The 26,376-nt window shown below is 41.0% G+C and overlaps 1 protein-coding gene across 2 annotated transcripts in view; it reads left to right on the forward strand.

Moving 5' to 3' along the window:
* CPN1 (carboxypeptidase N subunit 1) overlaps positions 1–26,376 on the forward strand; it is a 220,118-nt gene that overhangs the window by 167,952 nt on the left and 25,790 nt on the right. For both annotated transcript variants that reach the window (XM_086922584.1, XM_086922585.1), the window contains exons 4-5: positions 9,022–9,204; positions 13,426–13,537. In XM_086922584.1, coding sequence (XP_086778710.1) covers positions 9,022–9,204; positions 13,426–13,537 — 295 coding nt within the window. The remainder of the gene's footprint in view (positions 1–9,021; positions 9,205–13,425; positions 13,538–26,376) is intronic.

Genomic DNA, 26,376 nt, shown 5'->3' on the forward strand with positions numbered 1-26,376 from the left:
TGCTTATCAAGGCTGTCGTTGGAACCCCTGGTAACCTCATAGCCCTCCCCATCAGTACTTCATGAGGTGAAAGACCTGTTCTTCTCTCTGGGGTACTGCGCATACTCATCAACACCAAAGGCAAAGCAGCAGGCCACTTCAGAGACGTGGATGAACACACTTGTCCCATTCGAGCTTTCAAAGTCCCATTGATCTGCTCCACTATCCCAGGAGCCTCTGGACGATAACTACAATGGAGTCTCTGATCAACTTGCAATGCTGTACAAAGCATCTTCATTATTTCGCTATGGAAGTGCATTCCTCTGTCCGATTCCAAAAAGGTCGGAATCCTAAACCTAGGAATCAGTTCCCTCAAAAACTGCTTTGCTACAGTGAGTGTATCACACCTACGAGTAGGGTAAGCCTCCACCCACCTTGAGATCACACACCACAACCAAGATGTACCTCAGCAAGTTACACCTAGGCATTTCAATAAAAAATCCAATTGCATCCTGTTGTAAGGTCCCCCGGACCTCCCAATGTGACTCATTGTAATCACAGTTTTCTTTCCAGCATTCATTTGCTGACATGTAACACACCTCTGACACACAGCTTCTGTCACAGCACAAAATTGCGGATAGTATCACATTCGTCTGAACACTCGCACCATAGCTTCTCTTCCCAGATGTACCTCACCATGATTCTGTCTTGCCATCGGGCTCAACAACTCATCTGGCAACTCTGCCCTTCCATCACTTGAGACCCAAATATCCACATCCCCTTTCACACAGCCTGAATTGATCCACACATTATTCTCCTGATCTGAAACCTGATCTTGCAGCTCATCCCAAGTATCTGCCATGGCCAACATCATGTTGAACTCGGTTCTTTCATGGCTCCCATCTACATGTTTCTCAGTGAATGAACAACCTTGTTCGGCACAGAAACGTGCAACTTCGTCCGCATAGCGATTCCCAAGTGACACGAAATCTGTCCCCTTTCCATGAGCTGTGCACTTAACAACTGCAATTGCCTAGGGGCACTGTAAGGCCTCTAAGAGCAACCTCACAAACTCCCCGTTTCGGATGGGTGATCCAGACGATATCATGTAACCTCTCTGGGACCATAGTTGTCCGAAGTCATGAACCACACTAAACCCATACTGGCTGTTGGTGTAAATGGTAATTCGAATTTGGTCTGCTGCCAAGCAGGCACGAGTCAAAGCAATGATCTCAGCCACTTGAGCGGAGTATACTCCTTCCAGGCATGCAGCTTCAACTACTCCTGTAATGGTACATACAGCAAAAGTTGCTCTCAACTGACCAACACTGCCTCTTAAGCATGAACCATCGACAAAGAAAATCTCATCAGGGTCAGGCAATGGTTCATCAACAAGGTCAGGTCTCGTTTTGGTGCAAAGCTCAGTCACATCAAGACAATCATGGTCCGCACAATCTTCATCAAGAGTGTGTGGCAATGGCATCAGTGTGGCAGGATTCAAAACAGAACACCTCCTAAGGGTCACATTCTCCGCCGTAAGTATAACCTGCTCGTAGTGCGTAAGCCTGTTACTGGTCAGGTGCTGTGTCTTGGTCCTGGTCATCAACAATTCAACAGAATGTGGAAAGTGCACAATCAAGGGATGACCCATGACAATACTCTCACACCTTTCAATGCTGACATCCGTCGCAGCAAGAGATTTGAGACATCCGGGCAACGCTGAAGCTACTGGATCTAAAGTAGCTAAAAAGTAGGCAACTGGTCTACGGACACCTCCATGATCTTGGACTAAAACTGACAGTGCACAACTTTTCTCGCTCACAACAGAATATTGAAAAAGGTTTGTTGTAATCAGACATCCCCAATACCAGAGCACGACAAAGGTCCTCTCGCAACTCTAAGAATGCCTTCATACAGTCATTGTCCCATGGTACCGGATCGCTTACATCCTTGTGCGTAAGCCTCTGCAAAGGCTTCGCTTTCAATGAGAAGTTGGCAATCCACTGACAACAGTAGCCAACCATCCCAAAGAACATCCTGACTTCTCTTTGAGTAGAAGGCGCCATCATTCCCATTATTGCCTCTATCCTGTCTGGTGACACCTTCCTCTTGCCTTTTTCTATCCGATGACCCAAATACTGCACCTCATTCAAGCAGTATTGTAGCTTATTTGGTGACACCTTGTGTCCATTCTCTGCCAAATGGTTCAGTAAGGCGATGGTATCAATCCTACATGCATCTTCAGCCTCTGACGCAACAAGGAGGTCATCTATGTACTGAATAAGAACAGAGTTCTGTGGCAGTACAAAACTCTCAAGGTTATTTTTCAAGATCTGATTAAAGATCGATGGACTCTCTGTATACCCCTGTGGGATACGACACCATTTTAAAACACAATTTTCCAGCTTAAACTCAAAAAGAAATTGGCTCTCCTCATGCAATGGAATCGAGAAGAAAGCCTGACAAAGGTCAATCACAGTGAACTACTCCGCTTGACATGGAATCTGACACAATATTACAGATGGATTCAGTACCACCGGACAACAAGGAACATCTATGTTGTTAACCCGGCGCAAATCCTATAATAGGCGAGTTTCATGTACTGCCCATTATCTCCTTCAGAATCCCTTGCTTGGTCATGGGCTCGATCACAGGTTTTATCCCTGCAACTGTCTCTGGGGTCAAATTGTACTGGGGCGTTCTCGGGAAATCAACGTTCGGCTTAACCTGAATCAAGCCTATGTCCTCACCAGTGAAGTCCCACACTTCCTGTGAGACCGAATCTCTCAAATCCAGTGGAAGCTCTTCAACTGTCACAACAGGGTACATTTCGATGCACAAATGTTGATTTGTGACCTAAAAAGCAACATCATCATCATTTGTTTGCAGTTCCACTTCTTTAGGGGTGCAATAAATGGTGCAATTGAGTTTACACAGGAGATCCCTCCCTAGTAAACAAACAGGGCTCGAATCGCACACCACAATCTGATGTCTGTCTCAAAACGTTCCTATCTTCACAGGAACCTGTTCTGTCAAAGGGCTTGTTATTTTCTTATTTGCAATGCCTACAACTTGGATACATTGTCCCGAGAGGGGTAGGTTGGGGACTACTGCAGATCTTACAATAGAATGGGTAGCACCAGTATCAACCAGAAAGGTGGGAGGGTGACCATTGACATCAGTTTCCACAAATGGTTCCCTCTGGTCTACCTCCAAGGCTGCCCCAAGAGTGCAGTCTTTCTCCCCCCTCAGGCACCGTCATGCCAACGGGTCTAGGTAACAATCGTCACTGTCATAAAAAAGAGGCATCTGTTGGTAAGTCGGAGTCCCTGTCGGGATCCTCGGAGGTAGGAGAACCTGTACTCGCGGAGCCAAAGTCCCCCTTTTTATCGACTTTGACTTTACCTCTGTCTATGTCACTGCTGGCTCTTGTACCTGCACTACTTCTTCCTCCTGCTGTATCTGGTTTGCAGGATTCAAAGGACACTTGTGTCTCCAGTATCCAATCTGATGACACTGGTGTCACTCAGTAGTCTTTTTCAGAGTTGCCAAATCCACCCTTGGCCTAGAATCTTCTGTACTTCCCTTTGCCTTACTCTGACCATTCTGTTTCCTTCCCAGCGTACCTCCACCTGACTGTACTTGGCCTCCCTTATCATCAGCTTGTATCTGGACCAGCATTAGTTTGTCCTTGAGATTCTTATGCTTCAAATCGACCTAATCACTGCAATATCTAGCTTATCTCAATATCTCGTCCAGCGGCTTGTTCTGCCATCAAATCAAATGCTGCTGGATCATAAGACAAATCTCAGGTCTCAATCCCAGGAAGAACTTCGACACAAACTGTCCCATATCCTTAGGATCCATTACATCCAACCCACTGTACTGCTTAAAGACTTGCAACAACCTTTCATAGTACTCGTGCACTGTCTCCTTTGGTACCTGAACTGTCCAATCTATTTTTACCCATTCAATATCCTGTTGCTGTACCTTAGATTTCAACCACGTGATCACCTGCTTGTACTTCTTCATAATAAGGGGTGATGGGCCATTAGTGACAACATCCCTGTCCGGTTCAGAGGTGGGCCATTCGATGGCAACCTTACAGGCTACCCACATGTCACTCGGAACCACAATGTCAAACAGTGTATTCAAATCAATCCACAACACCTTTGAGATCTTGACAAACCTCTTAACCTGCTTATACCACTCAACTGGGCTCTCTCTCAGTTTTGGGAAGTAATTTGTGAATGCTGCCAAGTCTCCTCTACTCCAAGGTACATGCACATATCCTCCACTAGCTACTTCTCATAAAGGGTAGTTCCCAATTCCTTGTACTCCCCTCCAGGAGGAGGTGGTTCTGATGCATTTCTCTTGACACTCTTTTTCTTGAACCATCTTTCTTCCCGCTTGTCAAGCCTATTCCATGCATGTATCCCTATAATGAGTAGTCTGATGTGGGTCTTTAGTCCAATTATCCTCTTTTCATCCAAATGTTGATCAGTGTACTGTAACAGGTGACCACCCTGCAGCATTTTTGTTTTAGACAAATCCACTTCATACCTTTTTGCCAATTCAGTTAGTTTCTCATGTGCTGGCATTGCCTTACGTGTCACATCCTTTGCCACAAACAACAACTTGTCTGGCTCATAGAGTTCCACTCTCTCTAGAGGTAAGTTCCCTTCAACAATCTCGTACACTTCTGCTTTCAATCGCATCACATTCAATCTCTTTGCTCTTATTGCTGTCCTGAGGATGCCTCGATTAGATGCACCACTCTACTCTCTGCAGTCACGGTCCGGTTCTCTACACCTATTTACTTCAAATGTGTCCCTTAAAGCCACTCTATTCTCGGCACTCCCATGATCCCAGTCCTCCCTTTGTCTGCAACTTGGAGTCCCTTCCACCGACTCCCATGTTCTTAAATCTGACCTCAATTCTCTTAGGGATTTCGGTCTTGGTCCCCTCAGATCCATCAGTTCTCTTGACAAATCTGCTGTAGCTGGCAACGGTGTGCTCGACTCTACAGGCTTCGGGGATGGAACCAACTCATTCACTACACTCTTCCCTCCAAAGCCAGCACTTCCTTCCATTCCTGTCTGTGATGGACTTCCATTCCTCACCTGTTCTGGATTGTACACTGACACTATGGGACCAATGGTAACCGGCACCCTAAGAGCATGTGGTGACCTTAGAGAACTGACACTTTCCACGTTCTGCATTTCTCCCATTGAGAGCTTTCCCACTATTTCAGAACACGGCGGAGCTTGTGGTTCGTTTGTTCCTTCTATCGGGGCTGATCTCTCCCCCTCTGACTCCGGATTATACAGAGGTGGTATCTTAGATAACAGTCTTTCTAACAAGCTATCGTCAGTGTCACTATCGTCATCCTCCACCTTCTTTTTCTGCGTGTCCCCTGACTTGACCAACAATGGATATAATTTATCTCCCTCAATCGTCTGTACTCTCCATTTCTTTTCCAGTGCATCCCATCTCGCATCTTGAAATGCACTGACTGACCTCTTCACTCATTCCTGTCTCCTGTCCCTGTTTCTTTCGTGTGCCGCCCTAATCCATGCATGTAATGCCTCAAACTGTGTTGGTCTAGGCAAAAGTCGCAAAGAAGCCATAATCGATTTCAATTGGTATAACACTTCTAATCTAAAAGTTCCATATCTGGGAAAGGTCAATTCCTCATTTTGCTCCAGTTCTCAAGCCACAGAATAGTATGCAAACCCACATTCGTAGCCATGTAATGAGCTGGAGTGTCTCGGGCGGAGCCTCTTACCCCCGGGGCTCTAATTTCTTTTCTCTTTTGAACCAATTCCGTAAAACTTTAATACATTTCATGATGAAACCAGTGTTTCTCTTTTTGCAGCGCTTGTTTACTTCCTGATGACAATCCACCAATCCCAGTGCGACTTCACATCAACCTCCCTATCACAGCGCTGCACCTTCTGACGTCACTTTTCCCCTGCTCGCAGCAGTCTCCCTCCTTTTCAGTTCGCTTCTCACTCACGCATACGTCTCATGCATACACTGAAATAATCACCTGTACGTCCAAGCAATCACTCCGCTGACTGTACGTCCACAGTCTGACTGTACTTCCACAGTCGTGCAATTGTCTATCGAAAACTGGTAACTGTCTGTCCACGAAACTACCTGACAATCACCTCAACTGATAGGTTACAAACACTCAGCAACCCACGACCAGCGTCAGTCACCCACGCACTCACACATTCGTTCCCCCTATCTCGGTCCAGCGGGCAATCGATGGTACCTCACGATTCCCTTAACAATGGTTGACAATTACTCCTTAAGCTACTCCTTGAGCCTAAGACTTTTCAAGGGCTGCGCGCGCTCACAGCCTATCCTCCTTTCATACAACAGGCATTCCAACTCCGCAAGACGCCACAACACAAACACTGCAATCTTACAACATATAACCCTATTCATGCTCACTCTCCCACGAACTGCTGCTTTCGCCGCGCCGTCACTTTCCGTCAGTTTCCATGAAACGCCGTCTTCCGCCGGTAATCCACTGGACGGTCATCGCCTGAATTCTATGGGCCTTGGGGAAACTCTTATCCGAATCTAGAACTCCCTTACATCCGGAGGCAAACAGTCCTCTGGCTACCAACTGATGACGCTGGGATTCTCAGATAGGATTTTCACCTTACCAATCCCTAGAATCCCTGGTCGACTGGATCTCAGTAGTCTGCAAAGAAGTGTAAAGGAAGTTCTCTAATTTCACACTTAAGACAAATTACCATTGAGCAAATACATCTCAATCCAAAGGACCACTGACTACGAAATACATGTTAAAGATTTATTACAAAGCCAAAAACAACTGAACATACAAGCACCTCAGCAAGAGGTTCAAGAAATAAACTGGCACTAATACAGACATAATCCTACGCAGGAGCCTCAGATGACTCAAAATAAAGAGCAAAGTCAATTCAAGAAGCATTAGGCAAGCAATAACAGTTCCCACTGGAAATCTCGACTGCATCTTCTCCAAAGGGAAAAGAAAGAGATTAGTCTGTCCCTACACTAACTCTAAGGTGACATCCCTACTTAACATACCTCCCAGGCAAGAAGAAAAAGGTGTCAGCTGTGAAGGTTCTCTAAGAAGCACATTCACTCTTTCCAGATAAGTAGCCTAAGCTACCGAGCTCGTTCTAAGATGCGCCTTAATTTCTCCTGCCTAGTTCCCCACTGAGACCCATGTCTAACTGCATATCCAATTGGACTGCCGTAGACAGGACCCAGCCTGACTCCAACTCTCTCTAACTCTAACTCCAATTGCGACTAAGACTAACTCTGCGACTAACTCTCCTCCCTTGGGGCACTTTCCCTAATACTAAATCCCAAAACAGTAGACACGCCTCCGTCACACCCACTCTGGCAGGTGTCTGCTTCTGGAGTTTTCCACTACAATTCCATCCTTGTCCAAAAACCGTTGTGTGTCCTTGGGTTCCAGGCACCTTCTCCGCCAAATGTTGCAGTTTACATACCAGTAGACTCCCTTCGTTCTCACTCCTACCTATCTAACTCCTAAACAATGGATCATTCTACTTAACGAGCTACACGTCCTTGCACCTGCAAAAGAAATGCAAGAGAAACAATCCTGTACACGCTTTAAGTTACAATTCGAAATTCAACTGCGAACAGGAGCCTTTTCCCAAGGAAACATTCAACCCTCCATGATGGCTAAGCTATGAAATACAATGAAGCCTCTGCTGGTGTTTTCATGTCTAAGGCCTTTACGCCTTTAAATGCATTTCCAATACAACAACACAAGCATTACATTAAACCTTTTCTAAAGCTTTACATTTAAAATCACCCTCAAAGGATTATTTCATTGCATTTCTGAACATTACCCTTTCTCATGTTAGAACACCACTTTCTTCTTTTGTGACAAACTACATGTGCAACTTTAATCTGGCACGTTCAAGCCTAATACAACATTTTACACATGAAGCAATAATTTCTAGTTACTTAAGGCATAATTCTCTCAATCAAAGCACTACATTAGTCTTTAAATGATATGAGCACAATTCTACACTTAGCAATACACTCAATTAGTTCTACATTTCTAAGAAGCACATGTTAATACAGTCCCCTAAATATGCGTGTGCTGACTACGGGTGATTATTATGCACCCCTACAATTTTTCAAAATAACATGGCCCTCTATCAATGGTGAAAGCAATATATTTGTATGCAGATAGTTCCACAATGATTCAGTGGTAGACTCCATACAAAATATCGCCTGTGTTAGATTGGCAGGTTATATATCTAGGTACATACATCCATTGATTGGCCAGGTGCGGCCCGTGCAGGTAAGAGTGGTGAGGTGGGGTGGGGGTGACTCGAAAGATGACGACGACGGGGGAAAATGATTATTTATTTAATTTTCCCTCGTTATCATATGTCGTGTTCCCCACTCCCACCCCGCCCCACCACCCAATCGCTGTTACCTGCACGGGCCACTCCTGTGATTGACTGTACATGTTTCTGAGGCTTTCTGCATGCTATAACGTGTGCACACTTTGTTCACATCATAAAGCACATTGCAGTGCGTGCATATGCATACAGGGCACACATCATGCTGGAATGTCAGTATGCAGGTCATTCTTCGTGCTTAAATGGCTGTGCATCTATCTGCAACATTGCATACCATTAAATGTATGATATTTGTGTTCTGTCCCTTGAAAACAATCGAACAACTCACATACACAACAAAATTAAGTAAGTTACTGTACTGATGTGTTTTGCTATTTCTCAGTTGTATCATATGGTCGCTGTGTGATTCACACATTTAGTCATTTTTGTAAAATGTTGTCTTAATCTGAGGTATTAACATTTCTACTGTAGCATGAACCCCAAGCAAGACAGATCAGATTCTGCAAAAAAAGGGATCAAAACATTATTTGGCATCATGTAGGGCAATAAATAAGCATTGTTCCGTGCTCACCTTTGTTTTCTTGATAGTAACCTTCTCTGAGTAATCGTACTCAGCAAACTGCCTCCTTCGCAGGTTGAAGCAGAAACTAAAGCGGTAATTGAATGGATTGCAAAGTACAATTTTGTTCTGTCAGCAAACCTGCACGGAGGAGCAGTGGTGGCAAATTACCCATATGACAGATCTAGAGAGCTGCGGATGAGAGGGAACCGCAAAACTGCATTGACCCCAACACCCGATGACAACCTCTTCAAAAAGGTAAGTGAACTGAGAGGTAAATGTTAAAGTACTTTAACTATTCTGGCCTATGTAATCTCTGAGGTGGGCTCAGATGTTACCCACCCAAAAAGCTGCTCGGAAAGAACGATGACCCGGAGATAATGTTTATGGCCTGATGTATGAAGCAATAAGCTGCAGATAGTGGTTGCAAATTGTGCACTGAATATTTGCGACCTGTTAGACCTGGCAGCCATAGAGTGCTCTTCATCCAAGTTTTTTGCCTTTATCCCTCATATTTTGGCTAATCTCGTTTTTGATGGGGGTAGGACTCTGCTATAAATGTGGTAGAATTGTCACACACCCAATTGGCATATTTAATGTACTTGTAAGTCCCTAGTAAAGTGGTACTGCATGTACCCACGGCAGGTAAATTAAATGACACCAGTGAGCCTGCAGCACTTATTGTTCCACCCACTTAGGTAGCCCTTCTTAAACATGTCTCAGGCCTGTCATTGCAGCCATTTAAAAAAAGAAACATTTTGCCAGGCCCAAACCATCCTTTTTAATACATATAAGTCACCCTTAGGGTAGGACCTGAACAGCCCAGAGAACAGGGTGCAGTGTATTTAAAAAGTTGGACATATACTTTTAAGTTTTTCATGTCCTCGTAGTTAGAAACTCCTAGATTTCATTATCACTACTGTAAGGTCTTGTATTGCACTTGCTGCTGGCAACCAACCCAAGCAATGTCAATCAAGTACAAATAAATAAGGACACTCAGTAAGGAGACACACAGAGGTAGCGGCCACAATACTGATTTAATAAAATACTAGCACCAACACATCTCAGCAATGATGATTATACATTAGCACAACAGTGGCATGTATATTTATAATGTAATGCTAGGACAATAATAGTGCAAGTAGGAAGCAGGTCAAAGTCACTAACAATTCAGTAAATCAAAAGCATAAAAGTAATTCTGTAGCACATGGGGATATAGCTCTTCAACTAACAATTACAGGTACAGTGCAATGCTAGTGCAGTGATGGTGAAACACGCAGTCTTGAATCAATTGAAAAGCACTTTATTAAGGGTTCAATACAAATAATCTGATAAGTCTATATAGTACAGTAGAACCAGGCCCTTCCCTTCTTTGGAATTTAACTTTTCACAACACAGAGAAGCCCACTCCAAGCTCTCTTCCACCCTCCCTGGGAATGGCGTAACTGGGGGCAGCAACTTGGATCAAAGGCAGCTCTGCACAGCTCTGCCTGAAAGCTTCCCTGAGGAATCTGCAACCCTACTTTTATAAAAATAAAAGCTTACACAACATCATCTTCCTTTCCCGTACCTGTTGCTCTTGCGGGGTTATCAGTGTTTTATCGCTCTCCCCAGGTCCTTCTGACTCATACCAGCTGCATCTTGAATCTTCCCTTCCCTAGTACCAATGAATCATCCTTCAAGGGCCTCCAGCTACTCCCAGGTGCATCTGTAGTCAATTCAACCTCAATGGTAGGTCTCTCAGAATCCACACGCCTCTGCCTGGTACCATAAACACATAGCCTTGACAGATAGTTGGGTCTATTGAAAATGGCAAAAACAAGCATCACAATATTCTCTGCTATCTCAGCATAGTACATGGGGTTTCTGCATGCATTTTCACTCAACAATACTGCCTAAGCTAATTAACCATTTCATATCACAATGTCTTCCATACGCTATTCCCTATATACTACAGCCTACCTCTGCCATAGGATAACATTAGAATTGCCTTATTGCATTTTATAAGTATAATTTCCAAATGGGACGAGATGACGAGTTACATTTAATAAGTAGTAACTTTCAATTGGGGGCAGGTAGATAAGGTTGAGTTTGGTGTCTAAAGAATTGTAATAAAACACACTTTTTACAGATAAAGCCAGGTTTTTAGGTGCAATCCTGAAAATGTCCCTTTTAGAAAATTGGTATTTTCTTGTCCTAACCTTTTGGTGTCTGCAGCCTTTTCCTAGGTCACATTACTAGGAGTAGCTGGCAGCTGGTCTTTGTGTATTTCTCCCAGACAGTGAGACAAAAAAAAGCTAGGTGTTGGCAGGATGAGAGACTCTGACACTTAACGACAGAAAGGAGCTGTCAACTATCACACTTGCACTTCACAAAGGCACTGCCTGAACACACTCACAAAGGATTTGTCATTAAACATTTGTTTCCCCATACACGCTGGGGCCAGTGTAGTAACGAATAGGATGCCAGACACCTCAGCAGGTTGGAAGCTTCTTGAAACGTCTCTTACTTCAAAGTAGGCACCCGGTATAAATATTGGACCTCAGACCCCAACAATTCATTACACCTCTGAACCTGTGGAAGATTCAGAGAAGGACTACTGTGCTGCTTTGCAAGAAGGACTGCCACTATGCTGCCTTACTGTGTTGCCCTGCTGCCCTCCTGCCTGAGTGAGAAGGAACGGAACTGCATCTTTAACCCGGGACCACTAAAGTGACTCCAGGAGCTAGTTGGCTGGTCTCCTGATTAGTAGCTTCAGAACTGGCACAGAACAGACTTCCTCCATCATGAACACAGCACCTGGACAGTCAGCTGTGAGTTCTGCCTTCCCAAGTGGTGCCACCCCTGTCCTGGACCCTTGGAAGTAGGCTCTGCCAGCCAAAATGTGCTGCCAGCAGAACCAACGAATTGCGACATATTGCATCCCTGAAACTACTTATCGGAGTCGATGTACAACGTATCGCCTCACCAAACTTTGCATTGTACCACTGTGTGACACATCCCCGGTACAAGACTTTGCATCGCCACCCACAGCCTTCCTTGAACCGCTGCTGCATGACACATCCTCGATGCAGGTCTTCGTATTGGAAGCCCCTCGTCTATGGTATTCTTTTCTATGATGCACGACTCCGCATTGCAAGCCCCACATCTTCTTTGGAACTAGCTGGTGTGTGACACATCTTCGATGCAGGACTTTGCATTGAGAGTTCCTTGTCAACGGCATACTTTGTGATGATGCAAGATGTTGCATTGCAGCATCGCAGCTCCTAGGAATCACTACTGCATAACGCATCCTTGACATGGGATTCCACATCATTCCGCAACCAGGATTCAAGGTATTTTGTTCAGCGAGTCTAACTGGGTCCCTGTAGCCAACCTGCACTCCACCTTAGTGTTCTAGAACTTGTAAATTTGTCCCAGTTCTACACGACCAGATCACCACACTTGGCACTTAGGTGCTATTTCCACTTAAAATATTAAGCTTAATATCAGTTCTACTGATTTTGTTGTTGTTGTTTTAGTCTCAAATTATTTATTATATTTCACTCTATTTTCCTAAATCATTGTGGGATCATTCTTGTGTTGTGTTTCATGTTGTTACTGTTTAATGTGCTGCATAAATACATTACACGTTGCCTCTAATTTAAGCCTGACTGCTCTGTGCCAAGCTACCAGAGAGTTATACACAGGTAATTGGGGGTTTGCTTATGACTTCACCCTAGCAGAGAATTACAGTTGGTGCTTGTGTAGGGTTTCACTTCCCTCAACTAGTAACTCAATTTCTTACCTAACCTATCTCTGATTTTGGGATGCAACCTATGTACTAATAGGCCACATCCCAAAAGTCAAATGAAAATAAGTATCCGTTAAAATATTTATTTGCCTAATAATAAGGGAATGCAAGAGTTTCCTAACAGCATGCACCCAGTTCACATTTATTGCGCAGCAGTCCCTCATTTATAAGTCGAAGGAACATGTCAAGAGAAATGTGTAACTATTTTGTCTTACCTTCAACAAGTGTCAACCTGTGTTCTAGGAGCAAATTCCCATGCTACTAACTTAGTTTTCAATAATTATTTTTATGCCAGCTACACAATTAGAATGCCATTTGCTGAAAAGCATAATATAGTAAGGGGGGTGTAAAGCTGAGTATAGACAAAGAACACAAATTGTTCTCAATAAATCTCATATTGCAAGAGTGTCGTCTTCTCCTGGGTTGTTTTGCTTAGTTCCTCAAAAATAGCTTTAAACAACATGCTGTGTATAACCATTCCACTGTGCTTTCCTACATGCCATGCAGTATGCATATATATTTAGTTTCTGGGGAGTGTCACAGAAGGCTTCCCATATAGTGCTGCCACATATATAGGGTGATTGAACATTCTTTTCTGAGATCACTTCAAAATGGTGAAAGATGATTTTTGGGGAATATTGAAGAGAATTGTTCTGTTCTGTAATTATCTCAACCTCTCTTCTTAGCTGGCCAAAACCTATTCTTATGCCCACGGCTGGATGAGCAATGGCTGGAACTGTGATGACTTCTTTGCAGAGGGAATCACAAATGGAGCCTCTTGGTACTCTTTGTCGAAAGGTAAGATCCAGATAACATCTCAAGTCTCCTTCTGTCAGGAAAAGTGGCATATAAGAATATCTCCTATCCAAGCCCGGACTGGGATCCCAAACCAGTCCTAGCAATTTTTTTCGGACCAGCCACCAATGGTGCATGGCGAGTGATTGCAACAAGCAAGCCGGACCACAAAGTGTGTGGGGGTGGGGGAGGGGGGGATTTTGGGGGCTTCTACCTCCAAGAAGATTTTGAAAAAAAATGGTGTATTCTATAATACATTTGTCCTTATATATTCAATTGTATTCACTTGTAAAGTATAGTAAATGATGACCTTACTGTGCACCAGGATACGTTAATCTTTGTTGAGGCTCTTCAATGACTATCACTCTCTAACAGTGGCTTTCATCTCTCCAAAGTCCCTCTCTCCCTTGTATTTTTTTGTTTCTTAGCATTTTGCATCACACACAAATACAGAAGAAATGAATCATACATGTGGGGGATAGGATGTAGCCTACTAGGTTGACCCCAAAGCTGGGAAACCGGGCTCGAGTCTCTGCAACGGCGCTCAACATCCTGTGATTCTGGGCAAATCACTTAATCTCCCCGTGCCCAACAAAAATGAATGTGCTCATCTGTAACGAAACTGGTGCTCATGTAAAGCGCTCTGATATCGGATAATTTCGGGTCTAGTTCGCGCTATATAAAACTCTAACAACAGCAAAAAAATGTGCAAATAAGTGTATAGAAAATGTTACATAAGGCAAACAAGACTACTAGGTGCAGGATTCACATGTCATCCATACTACGAGTCACCGTTTAAGAGTGATTGGTCTAGGAAGCTCAAACTCAGGATTCAGAACATAACACAGTGGCTAAGGTTGACTTTAATAATAAGAATCTATTTTTACCCAAACAAACCTCTTTTTTTAGAAACATCGGGATAATGAAAAACTGGAGAAAAACATGTAGCATGTAGCTTGCATGCAGCTCTTTGATGGCAGTTCATAGATCACTGTGTTAGATTATGATTGTTACTTATGAACTGCACAGTAACAAACTAATGTCTGTGACAAAAGCAGAAACCACTGAGTTATGCACATAAAGTATTGTTCTTTGATATACATGGTGCATGTTCTTTACAGCAGTCATATTAAACCTCTGCACTACTTTAGATGAGTCAAAACTGTGACAAGCCAATACTCCCATATCTCTCCAGCAGGTGCATTGATCACCAGTATTCATTTGACATTTTTATTGTTTCCCGAAAACTGCTGAATATACAAGGAACTTTACAGTGCTTTTAAAACTGATGTACTGCTACAAAACAGGCCCCTGCCATTCCAGCCTCCCCGGGGAAATGCCTGATGCCCAGTATGGACAGTCCGGCCTTGCTCCTAACAAATACCTAATTTGTTTAACAGGAGCTGCACCAGTGCTGCTGAATGATGGGTAGTCAAGTACCAGTGCTACCCAGACGGGATTCTACCCTTTGGCTCTTAAATGACACCACTCTACACTTCATCTCACTCTTGCTGGTTCTTTTTCATCCTTGATTTATACATTTATCCCCGGTTTCCTCTTTTTCTCATCCTCCTTCTTTCTCCTTTTATCTGTCGTTCTCTCTTTTGCTCTCTGTCGAATTCTGATAATCAACCATATGTCAGGATCGCCAGAAATAAGTGACAGTTTGCACCACTTGCAACCACCTGCAAAAGCACTATTATTATCCTACTAGGAAAAACTGTTCACTCACATGAAAGTAAATAATTGTTTTCAGATAGTACAAATCAATTTCATAGAGGATAAGGGAAAGTTGATGATATCTATGTAGGATCATTCACAATTATTTAGAGCCCCTCTACAAATGTGTCAGACCTCCGTGCCTAGTTATAACCAGTTATCGGCTCAACCAGTTGAAGGGGGAAGAATTCAAAGAGTGGGATGAGACACTGTTCAGATTTTGATGACAGTAAGAATGGAATGAAAATTCTTATGTTACGGATAAAAGACTGTGAGAAGATATTGTCTCGGTTAAACTGGTTCAGTCTTTCAGTCTACTCACAGCAAGATATTTCTAGTGTAAACAGTTAGGAAATTGCAGAGGCAAATTTGCATTCCATTTTCATTTCTGATCACTCCTTAATTGCAGCTATTGCTCAATTTCTAAATTACATCTTAATGCAGGATTTCGCATGGACAAATGATTCATGCCCTCTAGAGAGAAATCAGAGAAAAGATGCTCAAATTGGATCCTTGGGATCCAGAAAGTCATTGCTTAGACTTCTTAAAAGAATCACTTTCACATGAAGGGTTTGTAAAAAGTAAGGGCGTTTTAGTATTAATGCTTGTAAGTCCCCCTGAGCAGAGATAAGCATATAAAGTCATGAAAAGCAGGTACTCTAATTGTCATTTTGGCCCTTGTTTACCAAGGTGCTCATGAGTTGGACGATGTGTTTATACCACTGCTTCTTACCATGGCTGTTCCCTTAAGATGTGATGCACCCAACCTGAAACAAGAAGTGGTTGTTTCACTCCTGAAAAATCTATGTGTAGATCTCTCTGATCCAACAATTTCCAGCCTGCTCTCTTGCAATGCCCATATTGGCAACAAATCACGAACTAGGTCAGAATCATACACATTAAAGAGTTGGTGAAATTACCAGAGCTATAAAATATCTTCCAAGAATGGTTTTGCTTGGCTAGAGGCAGAAAGTTAGTTCTCGAATCTGCTCTGCAGATCTTTGATAGGAAAAATGATGGGGGTGTTGTGTGCCTCGCCCACTGAAAAAACTTTACTTGACCCTTCTCCTTCCAGTTTTTGTCCTTTTCTCTTTTTCTTTTCCTCTCCAACTCCAGGATCCAGGAGGGATATGACATTTAACCAATTCTGACTTCATTTCCGATCAAATACTCTACTGTTTCCATTCTAGTATGACCTTTAGATCATTTGCTTTCATAAAACTGCCTTTGGTATTGATCTCAGGCTCTGTTCTTTTATGTTTGGTACCTTAGTCTTTAAATTCTTTTCACGTTCAGGTTGGTACTACCCATGTCTCTAATATTTCTCCTTCCACTCTTTCCATTTCTTTGTCGAGGGTTCTCAACTCGATGCTTCTCCTTTATTCTAAAATGCATATCAGGTTTTCCAACTTTACCTGTCCCTCAAAGATGTCCTCCTACTCTCTTCTTCTCAATCCCTCTAAAACCTGTCTTGTTTTTCCTGCATCTTACTAGGCATACCGCCCTTCCTTGATATGTTTTACTCTTCCCTCCTTTGTCTTTATTCTATGGTCTATAACTTAGCCATTGTTTTAAATCCACCTCACTGCCTCTTCTATTTCACATATCTGACAAAGCCAATAATACGTTCTTCAGACAATGTGTCAATTTTTCACTGTTCCAGCACCTACGATTTATATCCTAACTCATATTTTTGTGCTTTGACTGCTGTTTTCCTATGCTATTCGTTTCACTGCATGTTTTCTTTCACTGCTTCAGCCTGTTTTCAATTTCCCCATGGCTCTCATTTTCTATCTCCCACCTCCTGCCGACATTTCTCCATTTCTAAAGCCTTTCTAAGTTGTCTTCCTTTTTCACACGTTTCTATTGCCTTTTCTTTGCATTCTCTTTAACTGTAGCCATTATTTATTTCCAGCTTATTTTTGTGCTTGTGTTATTATCTAACCTTTCGCATCACCTGCATTGTACTGTCACTTTTAAGTTACTACCTCCCACCATCCACATGTGCATTCCCTCTTTTGAAATGTTTCTTTGCTTTCCAACAGATGAATGCTGCCTTTCCAAATGCCATCTCTTCACCCATCCTACTGTAACTTCATCCCTCATTTAGCACATCTTCCTCGAACCAATTCTCTATCTTGACTTATTAAGAAGTTGCCTACCTACCATTTATAAATGAGTGTACCACAGGCTACTCGCATTTATACAGCACTTTGGTAACTGTCCTTAATGAATTGAATGAAGACAAACGTGCCTAGGTCTTGCCTTGTTTCTGTTTGGATATCGAGTCATCAGCTGAAAGATTCTGTGTATAGATGATGGCAGTTAATACTAGATATGTAGCATTTATTTAGAAACTAATACAGATTAAGCCCAGATTTCTTATTCACACCTGTAAGAAATTGAGTTATTGGTTGATGGGGGAGGAAGCGCCACTCAGAGAACAACCACAATCCTTGGCAGGGTGAACCACAAAAGTCACTAAATTAACCTGTGCTTAACCTTCTGATAGCTTGGCACAAAAGCAATTAGGCTTAACTTAGTGTGAATGTGTAAACAATTTATGCAACACACAAACAGTAAAAAAAAAGTGAAAACACAACAAAAGAAAATTCCAAACCAATATAAAAAAATAGAGTAAACTTTTATGAATAACATAAGGCCAGACAACAAAAATCCATTCAATAGAACCAAATATATACCATTTCAAAGTTTTAAGTAGATACAGTGTCTAAAAGCACAAAGTGCCACTCTTGGTCATCTAGTCCTGCTTGACAGGGGAAAGTCACAAGTTCAGGCTGACTGCGATAGAGTGGCGGCTGGATACAGGTAACAAGTTAGCTACTCTGAAAAAGTGACCTTTTCAAAAAAGACAGAGAGTTTACTGTGCAGCAGAGGAGGCTGCAAGGAGGAGGCAGAACATCGCGGATGCTTGTCACCTTTGGGTGAAGCGGATGCCAGGCAGCACAGGCTGTCATCTGTGTGGCACGAAGAGCTGATTGGTCTTCACGAACGTTGCAGTGGTACGGAGTGCTGTTCTCGCGTTGCTGCTCATCACTAGTGGTCACTGTAGAAGTAAGAGTTGGACTTACTGGAACTTCACATTGGCAGTCGTCGAAGGTGGCAGAGTCTCCACTCAAACAGGGCAGTTCACTGTTGCAGAGAACCCAAATCTTCAGGATTTCATCTTTCTTCTCAAGATCTCAACTGATACCAGCCAAGGGTTCGGAACCTGGAGAGGCATCTCTTGGGGATCAGGAACTCACTTCAGCAGTAGCCAGCAGGGCTCAGGTAGGTCTCATTACAGGTCCAGGTAGGTGCAGTGTAGCAGGTCAGGTAGGCAGTTGTAGGGAGGCGGCTGGAGCTTGTTATGTCCATGAAGCTTAGGCAGGAGATCAGCCTGTACAATCCGACTTTACTATTATTTAGGTTTTTATGTTACATTGTATTTGAGTGTACACAGCATATCTATCTCTATCTGCTCCCAATCCAAAGTTATCACTAATTAAATGTAATAAAGTAACCCAGTGTTAGTCAATTGGAGTGATAGGCCTTTTGAAAGGTCAAAAATTACTTTAGGAGTTTTTAACTGCCAGTACATGTATAACATGTACTGGCAATGTAACAGTACATGTATAACATGTCCTACATTTTAAATATAATGCACTGTGTCCTATGAGCGATTAGGGTCTACGTTAGGGGGTGACTTGTGAGTTTTAAAGAAGGGGGTCAAAAGGTTTTTTTGCCCGGTCAAAATGGCAGTTTAGAACTGCAGTACAGGCTGCAGAGGCAGGCCTGAGGCATCTTTTAAAAGGCTACATTAGTGAGTGGCACAATGAGTGCTGATGCCCACTAATAGCATTTAATCTACATACCTTAGGTACAGGTAGTGTCATATACCAGGCCTTTATAAGTAAGTAAGTAAGTTAAATGTACCAATCAAGTGTAAGCCAATTGAACAATGTTTCAGGGGGCGAGCACAAGCACTTTACCACTGATTAGCAGGGAAAAAGTGCTCAATGTCCTAATGCCAACAAAAACTAATTCAGCAAAACGGGAGTAGTGAAGGCAAAAGGTTTGGGGTGACCCTGCATAGAGGGCATGGTCCAACAGTCACTCATGCACTTTTTACTGTAAGTGCCTTTGCGGGCCCATGTGGTCTACTTAGAGCTTTCTGAGAACCAGGCATAAGGAGGTGGAGGCCAGGTGAGAAGTCTACACAAGGTGACAAAGGCTGAACTAATGAGTGAAGTTATTATCAGAGCCCAATTACTATAGCAAGAGTGCATGAATGTGTACCTCTTTTTCTATCCCCTTTCCAAATCCATTCCCAGGGTATATGATCACACCATTTTTGAAAAATGCACCGGTGCCAAACACAATGACGAAATATTTAAAAGACATAGTGCACAGTCATGTTGAAGGGGAAGATGGTTATTGTAGATGGTGTAGAGTCAAAATATCGAGTTTTTATTATCGACTAGACATAACATCGAGTATAAAAAAAAAGAATAGACATAATATCGACTAGACAGAATATAGACTACCAAAATATCGACTAGAAAATTTTAATATCGAATAGAATGGACATAATATTGAATCAAAAATATAGAATGGACATAATATCGACTAGACGGAATATAGACAACAAAAATATCGAATTTAAGGTAAGTTAATATTAATTTTTAATTTTTGTGTAATATAATTCTGTAGTGGGTTGTGGGTTTATAGGGGAATAGGGTGGGAAGTAATTTAATTATATTTAATTAAATATGTTATTTTATTTATTTGTATTTACTTAGAATTAATTGTTAATTAATTATTAATTGGTAATTAATTAAAATATAATTGGTAAATAATTTTAAATGATTAATTGATAAATATGTTAATTTTACTAATTAATTTCTGTAGTGGGTTGTGGGTTTATAGGGGAATAGGGTGGGAAGTAATTTAATCATAATTAATTAAATATGTTATTTTATTTATTGGTATTTATTTAGAATTAATTGTTAAATAATTATTAATTGGTAATTAATTAAAATATAATTGATAATTAATTTTAAATGATTAATTGATAAATATGTTAATTTTAGTAATTTATTTTCTGTAGCGGGTTGTGGGTTTATAGGGGAATAGGGTGGGAAGTAATTTAATATAATTAATTAAATATGTTATTTTATTTATTGGTATTTATTTAGAATTAATTGTTAATTAATTATTAATTGGTAATTCATTAAAATATAATTGGTAATTAATTTTAATTGATTAATTGAGAAATATGTTACTTTTATTACATTATTTACTGTAGTGGGTTGTGTGTTTATAGGGGAATAGTTTGGGAAGTAATTTAGATGTAAGTAATTACATTAATTAAAAAAGAAATTGTGTCTAATTTTTATTTATTTTTTGTTGTAAATTAATTTATTGGTAATTGGTAAATAATTAGTATTAGTAGGTAATTTTTATTAATGGTTAAGTTTTATTTGGAATTTTAATTGATTAATTAATATATTTTATAAAATTGTAAAATATTGTAATTATGTTGTAATTGGTATTAATATTTAAGTATTTATTTTCCCTACTATTGCACTCACTGGAGTGAGAATAGTAATTTTTAGCCCTACGCTATCCAACGCTTTCCCTACTGTTGCACTCTCTGGAGTAGGAATAGTAATTTTTACCCCTACGCTATCCAACGCTTTCCCTACTTTTGCACTCCCTGGAGTGGGAATAGTAATTTTTACCCCTACGCTATCCAACGATTTCCCTACTGTTGCACTCTCTGGAGTTGGAATAGTAATTTTTACCCATACGCTATCCAACGCTTTCCCTACTGTTGCACTCACTGGGGTGGGAATAGTAATTTTTATCCCTACGCTATCCAACGCTTTCCCTACTGTTGTACTCTCTAGAGTAGGAATAGTAATTTTTATCCCTACGCTATCCAACACTTTCCCTACTGTTGCACTCACTGGAGTGGGAATAGTAATTTTTACCCCTACGCTATCCAACACTTTCCCTACTGTTGCACTCACTGGAGTGGGAATAGTAATTTCTACCCCTACGCTATCCAACGCTTTCCTTACTGTTGCGGTCTCTGGAGTGGAAATAGTAATTTTTACCCCTACGCTAGCCAACGCTTTCCCTACTGTTGCACTCTCTGGAGTGGGAATAGTAAATGTAACCCTCTCGCTATCCTACGAAAAAAATATTGTATATGTTTTGTTAATAATATGTATATATATATATATATATATATATATATATATATATATATATGTTTTAATTTTTTTTTTAAGTTACATTAACTTTTTATTAATTTTAAGTTTATTTAAGTATTTTAAATATGTTTAAATTAATTATATTTATTATTATATTAGTTTTAAATTACTTTTAAGATATTTAAAAAAATCGATATTTTGACTGTCTATATTTTTTCCTATCGATATTTTGGAGTCGATATTTGTGTACTTACCTGTTTGCAGATAGGAAGTCGATATTCTGGCATTCGATATTTTTACCTCGATATATTGGCAACTCGATATTTTGACTGTCGATATTCTGTCAGTGATCCAACAGGAAACTAATGATCATTGATACAAATTGGATCTGTGGAGTTCTAGAGCTATCTTGTTGCACTGTGCTCATGCATTGTCAATGGTATCTGCAAAGATCGCTGAGCCATTAGGCCTCAATGGGCATGGGTCACCAAGTTGCGTTCTGGCATATTTAACCATGGATCGACCTCAGATCTGTCCTTTGACATTGTTGGAGGATGTATATCGAAGTAGATGAGCACACCATATTTTTAGTGGACAATTCCATCTTCATCGCAGTTTCAGTATGACTTATTGGTCCCCTTGACACACTAACATGATAGCTTGCTCACTGCTGTACTAAAGCACCACCACATCATGTGAACAAACTGTACTCTCCACGTGGCCTGTCCACTCGGGAATCGCCCCCTTTTATTGGTCTTACCATGAAGAGTTTTTCCCTAGGGATGTGTTTGTGCCCAGTGAAACAGGCAGTGTTGTAAACCTGCAGCACTGTTGAGATATTTGCATTAGTGTGCCTTTGTCTGTCTGGTATTGCTCTGGACGTAGTCTTATATGTGACCATCTTTACCTGAATGTTTGTTTGTTCTATCAATATGATCATCTGTACGGATACTTTCGAGACACACACCTAAGTATCTGTCTAGGGTTCTCATGTTCTCATTCCTTGTTCTCTCTCCAACTGTGCAGATCAAATGTTTTATATGTGTTTCTGTTTTGCTATGTTGTTGTTGGGGGATGTTGAGCCACTGTGGCAGTATTTTCCCATGTTTTTCTCTCATAGTTTCAGTGTTTTCATGCACCACAACATTTGTGCTGCGCTCAACGAGAGTCATCATGACTTTCAAATGACAGTTTTCTTCCAATTTGGTTTAACTGTACCAGTGTCTAGTGTATGAAAGATACAGGGGAAGAACAAACAGGTCATGCTATTTTTCTTTCCTCGTTCAGTAGCAAAATATATAAGCCTAAATTTAGCTATCATATTAAAACAACGCCATTGTCCTATTTTTTAGTTGATCAACTCTAGTGTATTTCCTGGCCTGAGGTTTATGGGAATACTGTTCAGTGACATATTCCGATATCATTACATTGTAATCACTTGGATTCTATTTTGTTTGTGGATTTTTGTGTATATTTAGCTTGAATGGTCTTTGATTAACTGTTTGGTGAAGCACATCTTCATGGGTTACTTTTAGCTTTCACCTCTATTTCATGGTTTGCAATCTGTCAGGCCTTATGTAGCGAATATAATCATTAACACATAATAAGAAGGCAGCTCTTATTCCGATTAGCTAAAATACAGTCAATGTGTAACGTAACAGAAGAATATTTTCTAATTAGTTAAATGAATCCACTAAAATCCTGTAAATAATTACAGGACCCTGCTGACTCTGACATTAAATGAATTAACATGTCCAAGTAAAGAAGCGCTTTAACCAGTTTTTGTGGGACCTAAAATAAACCCAAAGTACTTCACACCATCTAGACCCAGCCTCAGCCTCTACACATAGTTGAATTGTCTCAAACGCTGCTTTGAGTCAGCAGACCCTCACTAAGTACAGTTATTAACCCGCATAATGTTTGGACTGGTAGAAAATTCCATCTACCAATTAGCTACTCCTTAGACATTAACTCTGCTGAGTCCCTTGGTGGCTAGACCTGAGAGAGGAGATTCATGGTATCCACCTTCAAGAGGTTTCTACTGTAAATCATGCAACTTTACTTCATTAGTATGATAAAGCCCATCTAATGCCCTTTGAATGGAAAATGTTCAAAAGGACCAAGGAGGACAGAACCTATGTGAAAGGCTAACATCAGCCTGCTGGGAAAGTACTACACAGGCACCATGGAAGAGTGGGACAGTGGTTATTACCTGGACAAAAAGTATACCCCATCACTAAGGAAACGATGTGCCTAACTAAGAATGGTAACACTATTGATGCTATACGAACATCTAATTGATCGCGAGGAGGGAAATCCTTGACTTTTTCCCACTTTTGTCGATTGACTATGGATGCTTTGGTTCAGGGCAATCGTTAATGCAGAAGAGATGAGGGCAGCTAACAGTGCTCAACTCCTCTTCGTTATGTGGAGAAGTGTGGCTCAATGGTTAGAGGAGGCAGACCATGAAGCAGATGTCAGACCCGGGACCAGGGTTCAATTCCCAACGCGGCAGGGTATTGAGCCATAAATGTCCACGGACTCGATAATTCTCGCTTCGGTGCCTGCTTGAATCATGGGTTCACACTCTGCAACTCTGGGCAATAGCTTGCTTAATCTCCACTATGGCCCCCCGTGGCGGGATGCCTGGCTTTCACCTTGGGGGTGCCCAGTACGGGTTATCTCACAGGGAAAAACCAGGACAGGTTCCCAAAGCAAGCGCTTAGTTGGTGATAATGCGCTATATAAATATAAATTACAATTACAATGTGGTAAATGGGACCTATTTATTTCTGATGGCCTAAATGTGGGAGCTAGTCGAAACAAACAATAACTTTTCGTAATATTTTCATCTGCTTATCAAAAGTTTAAAAAAAATACAGATTGTATGCTTGTTTTAAGCTTTTTTGGGCTATGTAGTTTTTTACCTTCTTGGTGTATGTCATATTGTAATATCATTTTGTGATGAAATGATGAGACAGTATTTTTGTGCAGTCTTATTCCAGCGAAGCCAAAGAAAGACATTGTAATGCTCAATGTAAAAACTGACTGCTTGTGACACCAGTGTGACAATCAACAGTTCATTTGCTAACCATCTCTTTATAAATAAACTTGAAAAAAGCTTCCTGACAGATTTTATATTTCCAAGAAACTGATATTGAAGTAGCAGATTACCAGTGTAGATTCGGTCTTAGAGGAGACTTACAACCAAACTAAATAATTTGCAAACACTAACTTATTATCTTCTCTCAGTCAATGAGTAGATTGGGTATTGACAGCACAAAACATTTGTTGAATAATTCAATAGGGTGTATTTTTTTTTACATTTTAAAATACAAACACTATCAATGAGACATGTTGTAAAACATTTTAAGAAGAGGAAGGAAATTTGAATGGAAATGGGTCTTGTATTCATCTTAATTGTACAGGTGTAGACCAACGCTTGCTGACAGAATTATGTTTCGTAACCTTGAAACACAGTCAATGCATGTTTCGCCATGTGAGGCTTGAAGGCCTAGGTACAAAGCACAAGAGATAAATAAGTTACACAATACAAGAGACAAGTATTTGCTTTACAATAAATTAGCAAAATATTTGTAATGAGATTCCTTACATTGCCAAACAGGTGAAGCCTTCATTGGTGGCTCACTACACACTGATGAGCACAGGTGTAAGTCTGTCTATATATTATGAACTGGAAGATGAACTAGGTAACCCATCTCCTACAATAGAGGGTTTTGTAGTTTTTTAGTGGCATATTAAAGAAAAGGGCCCATTTGTACAAAATTCTTAATTTACGACTCTGTAGAAATCGCTATTTGGGAATCGCAAATCGGAATGTACGTACGCTGCAATTTCCTTATTGCAATTCCTACAGATTCACAATTGCTATTTAGGAAATCATTAAATTGTGATTTCCTAATAGGAGATCGCAATTTAGGAAATGAAGGCCCAAATGCTGCTGGGAGCAGGATGATGGAGGTGGAGGTGGAGTCTAATGACAGGGAGTGGCCACCCGCCAGAGGCCTAATAGACCTTCTGGAAGCAGGGAGTGCCCCTACTTCAATTCCAGTAACACAAACATCCACAAAACCACAGCATGGCTTCTGAAGAGGGGAAGAACGCTGTGAGATGCATGAAGCGCAAGGTCAAGTTTTCAATGGCAGTAATTTGGCCAACTGGCTTAATCTCTTTTCTGCAACTGAAGCACATTGAAAGCTTCAACCTCATCTTTCTCAAATAGGATATGGTCTTTTGATTGGGTTGGAACTACATAATGCTTCCCATGTGTTGGCAATCTATGACTTCCAGCTGGGGTGGTGGTCCTTTGTCGATACCTCTTGCACTTATTAAACAAAGGTGGAACTAAGTGTAGAGTATGGCACTGAGCTACGGGTACAGGAACACTCAATACATTCAAAATCTCACAGAATTACTTTTTTTTATGAAAAACTAGACTTCATAAAGCTACACCTTTAATCTCCCTCATGAAAGTTAGGGATTAATAGTGGAGATCAGGTTGTTCCATTATGCCATTATCGTTAGTTTTGCTAACTTGTCCAATTCGATGCCAGCTAGCTGTTTTTCAGGACAGTCCCTAAATGGAGATTGAATGTGATAATATTATAGAGGTTCTACTTTATAAAATGAGGCTTAAATATACTTCGGGCAGAGCCACAAATGATGTCCCTACAGTACTCAAGACGTTGTTATAGAAGCTAGAACCAAATATTAGAAAGCCAGCAAACTCAACATTTTTAAAACGATGGTTGGTTCTAATTTGGTAACTAAGCTGTTGTAAGTATAAAAAGGTTGTGAGAAGAGAATAGTTTCTGGATAAAGCTAAGCCACAATATCCATGTTCCCTTTATCTGCAATTTCCTTCAGGGATTCTCCAGTTTG

The sequence above is a fragment of the Lissotriton vulgaris genome, chromosome 5 (assembly GCF_964263255.1).
Source record: "Lissotriton vulgaris chromosome 5, aLisVul1.2, whole genome shotgun sequence".
In the NCBI taxonomy this organism is placed as follows: Eukaryota; Metazoa; Chordata; class Amphibia; order Caudata; family Salamandridae; genus Lissotriton; species Lissotriton vulgaris.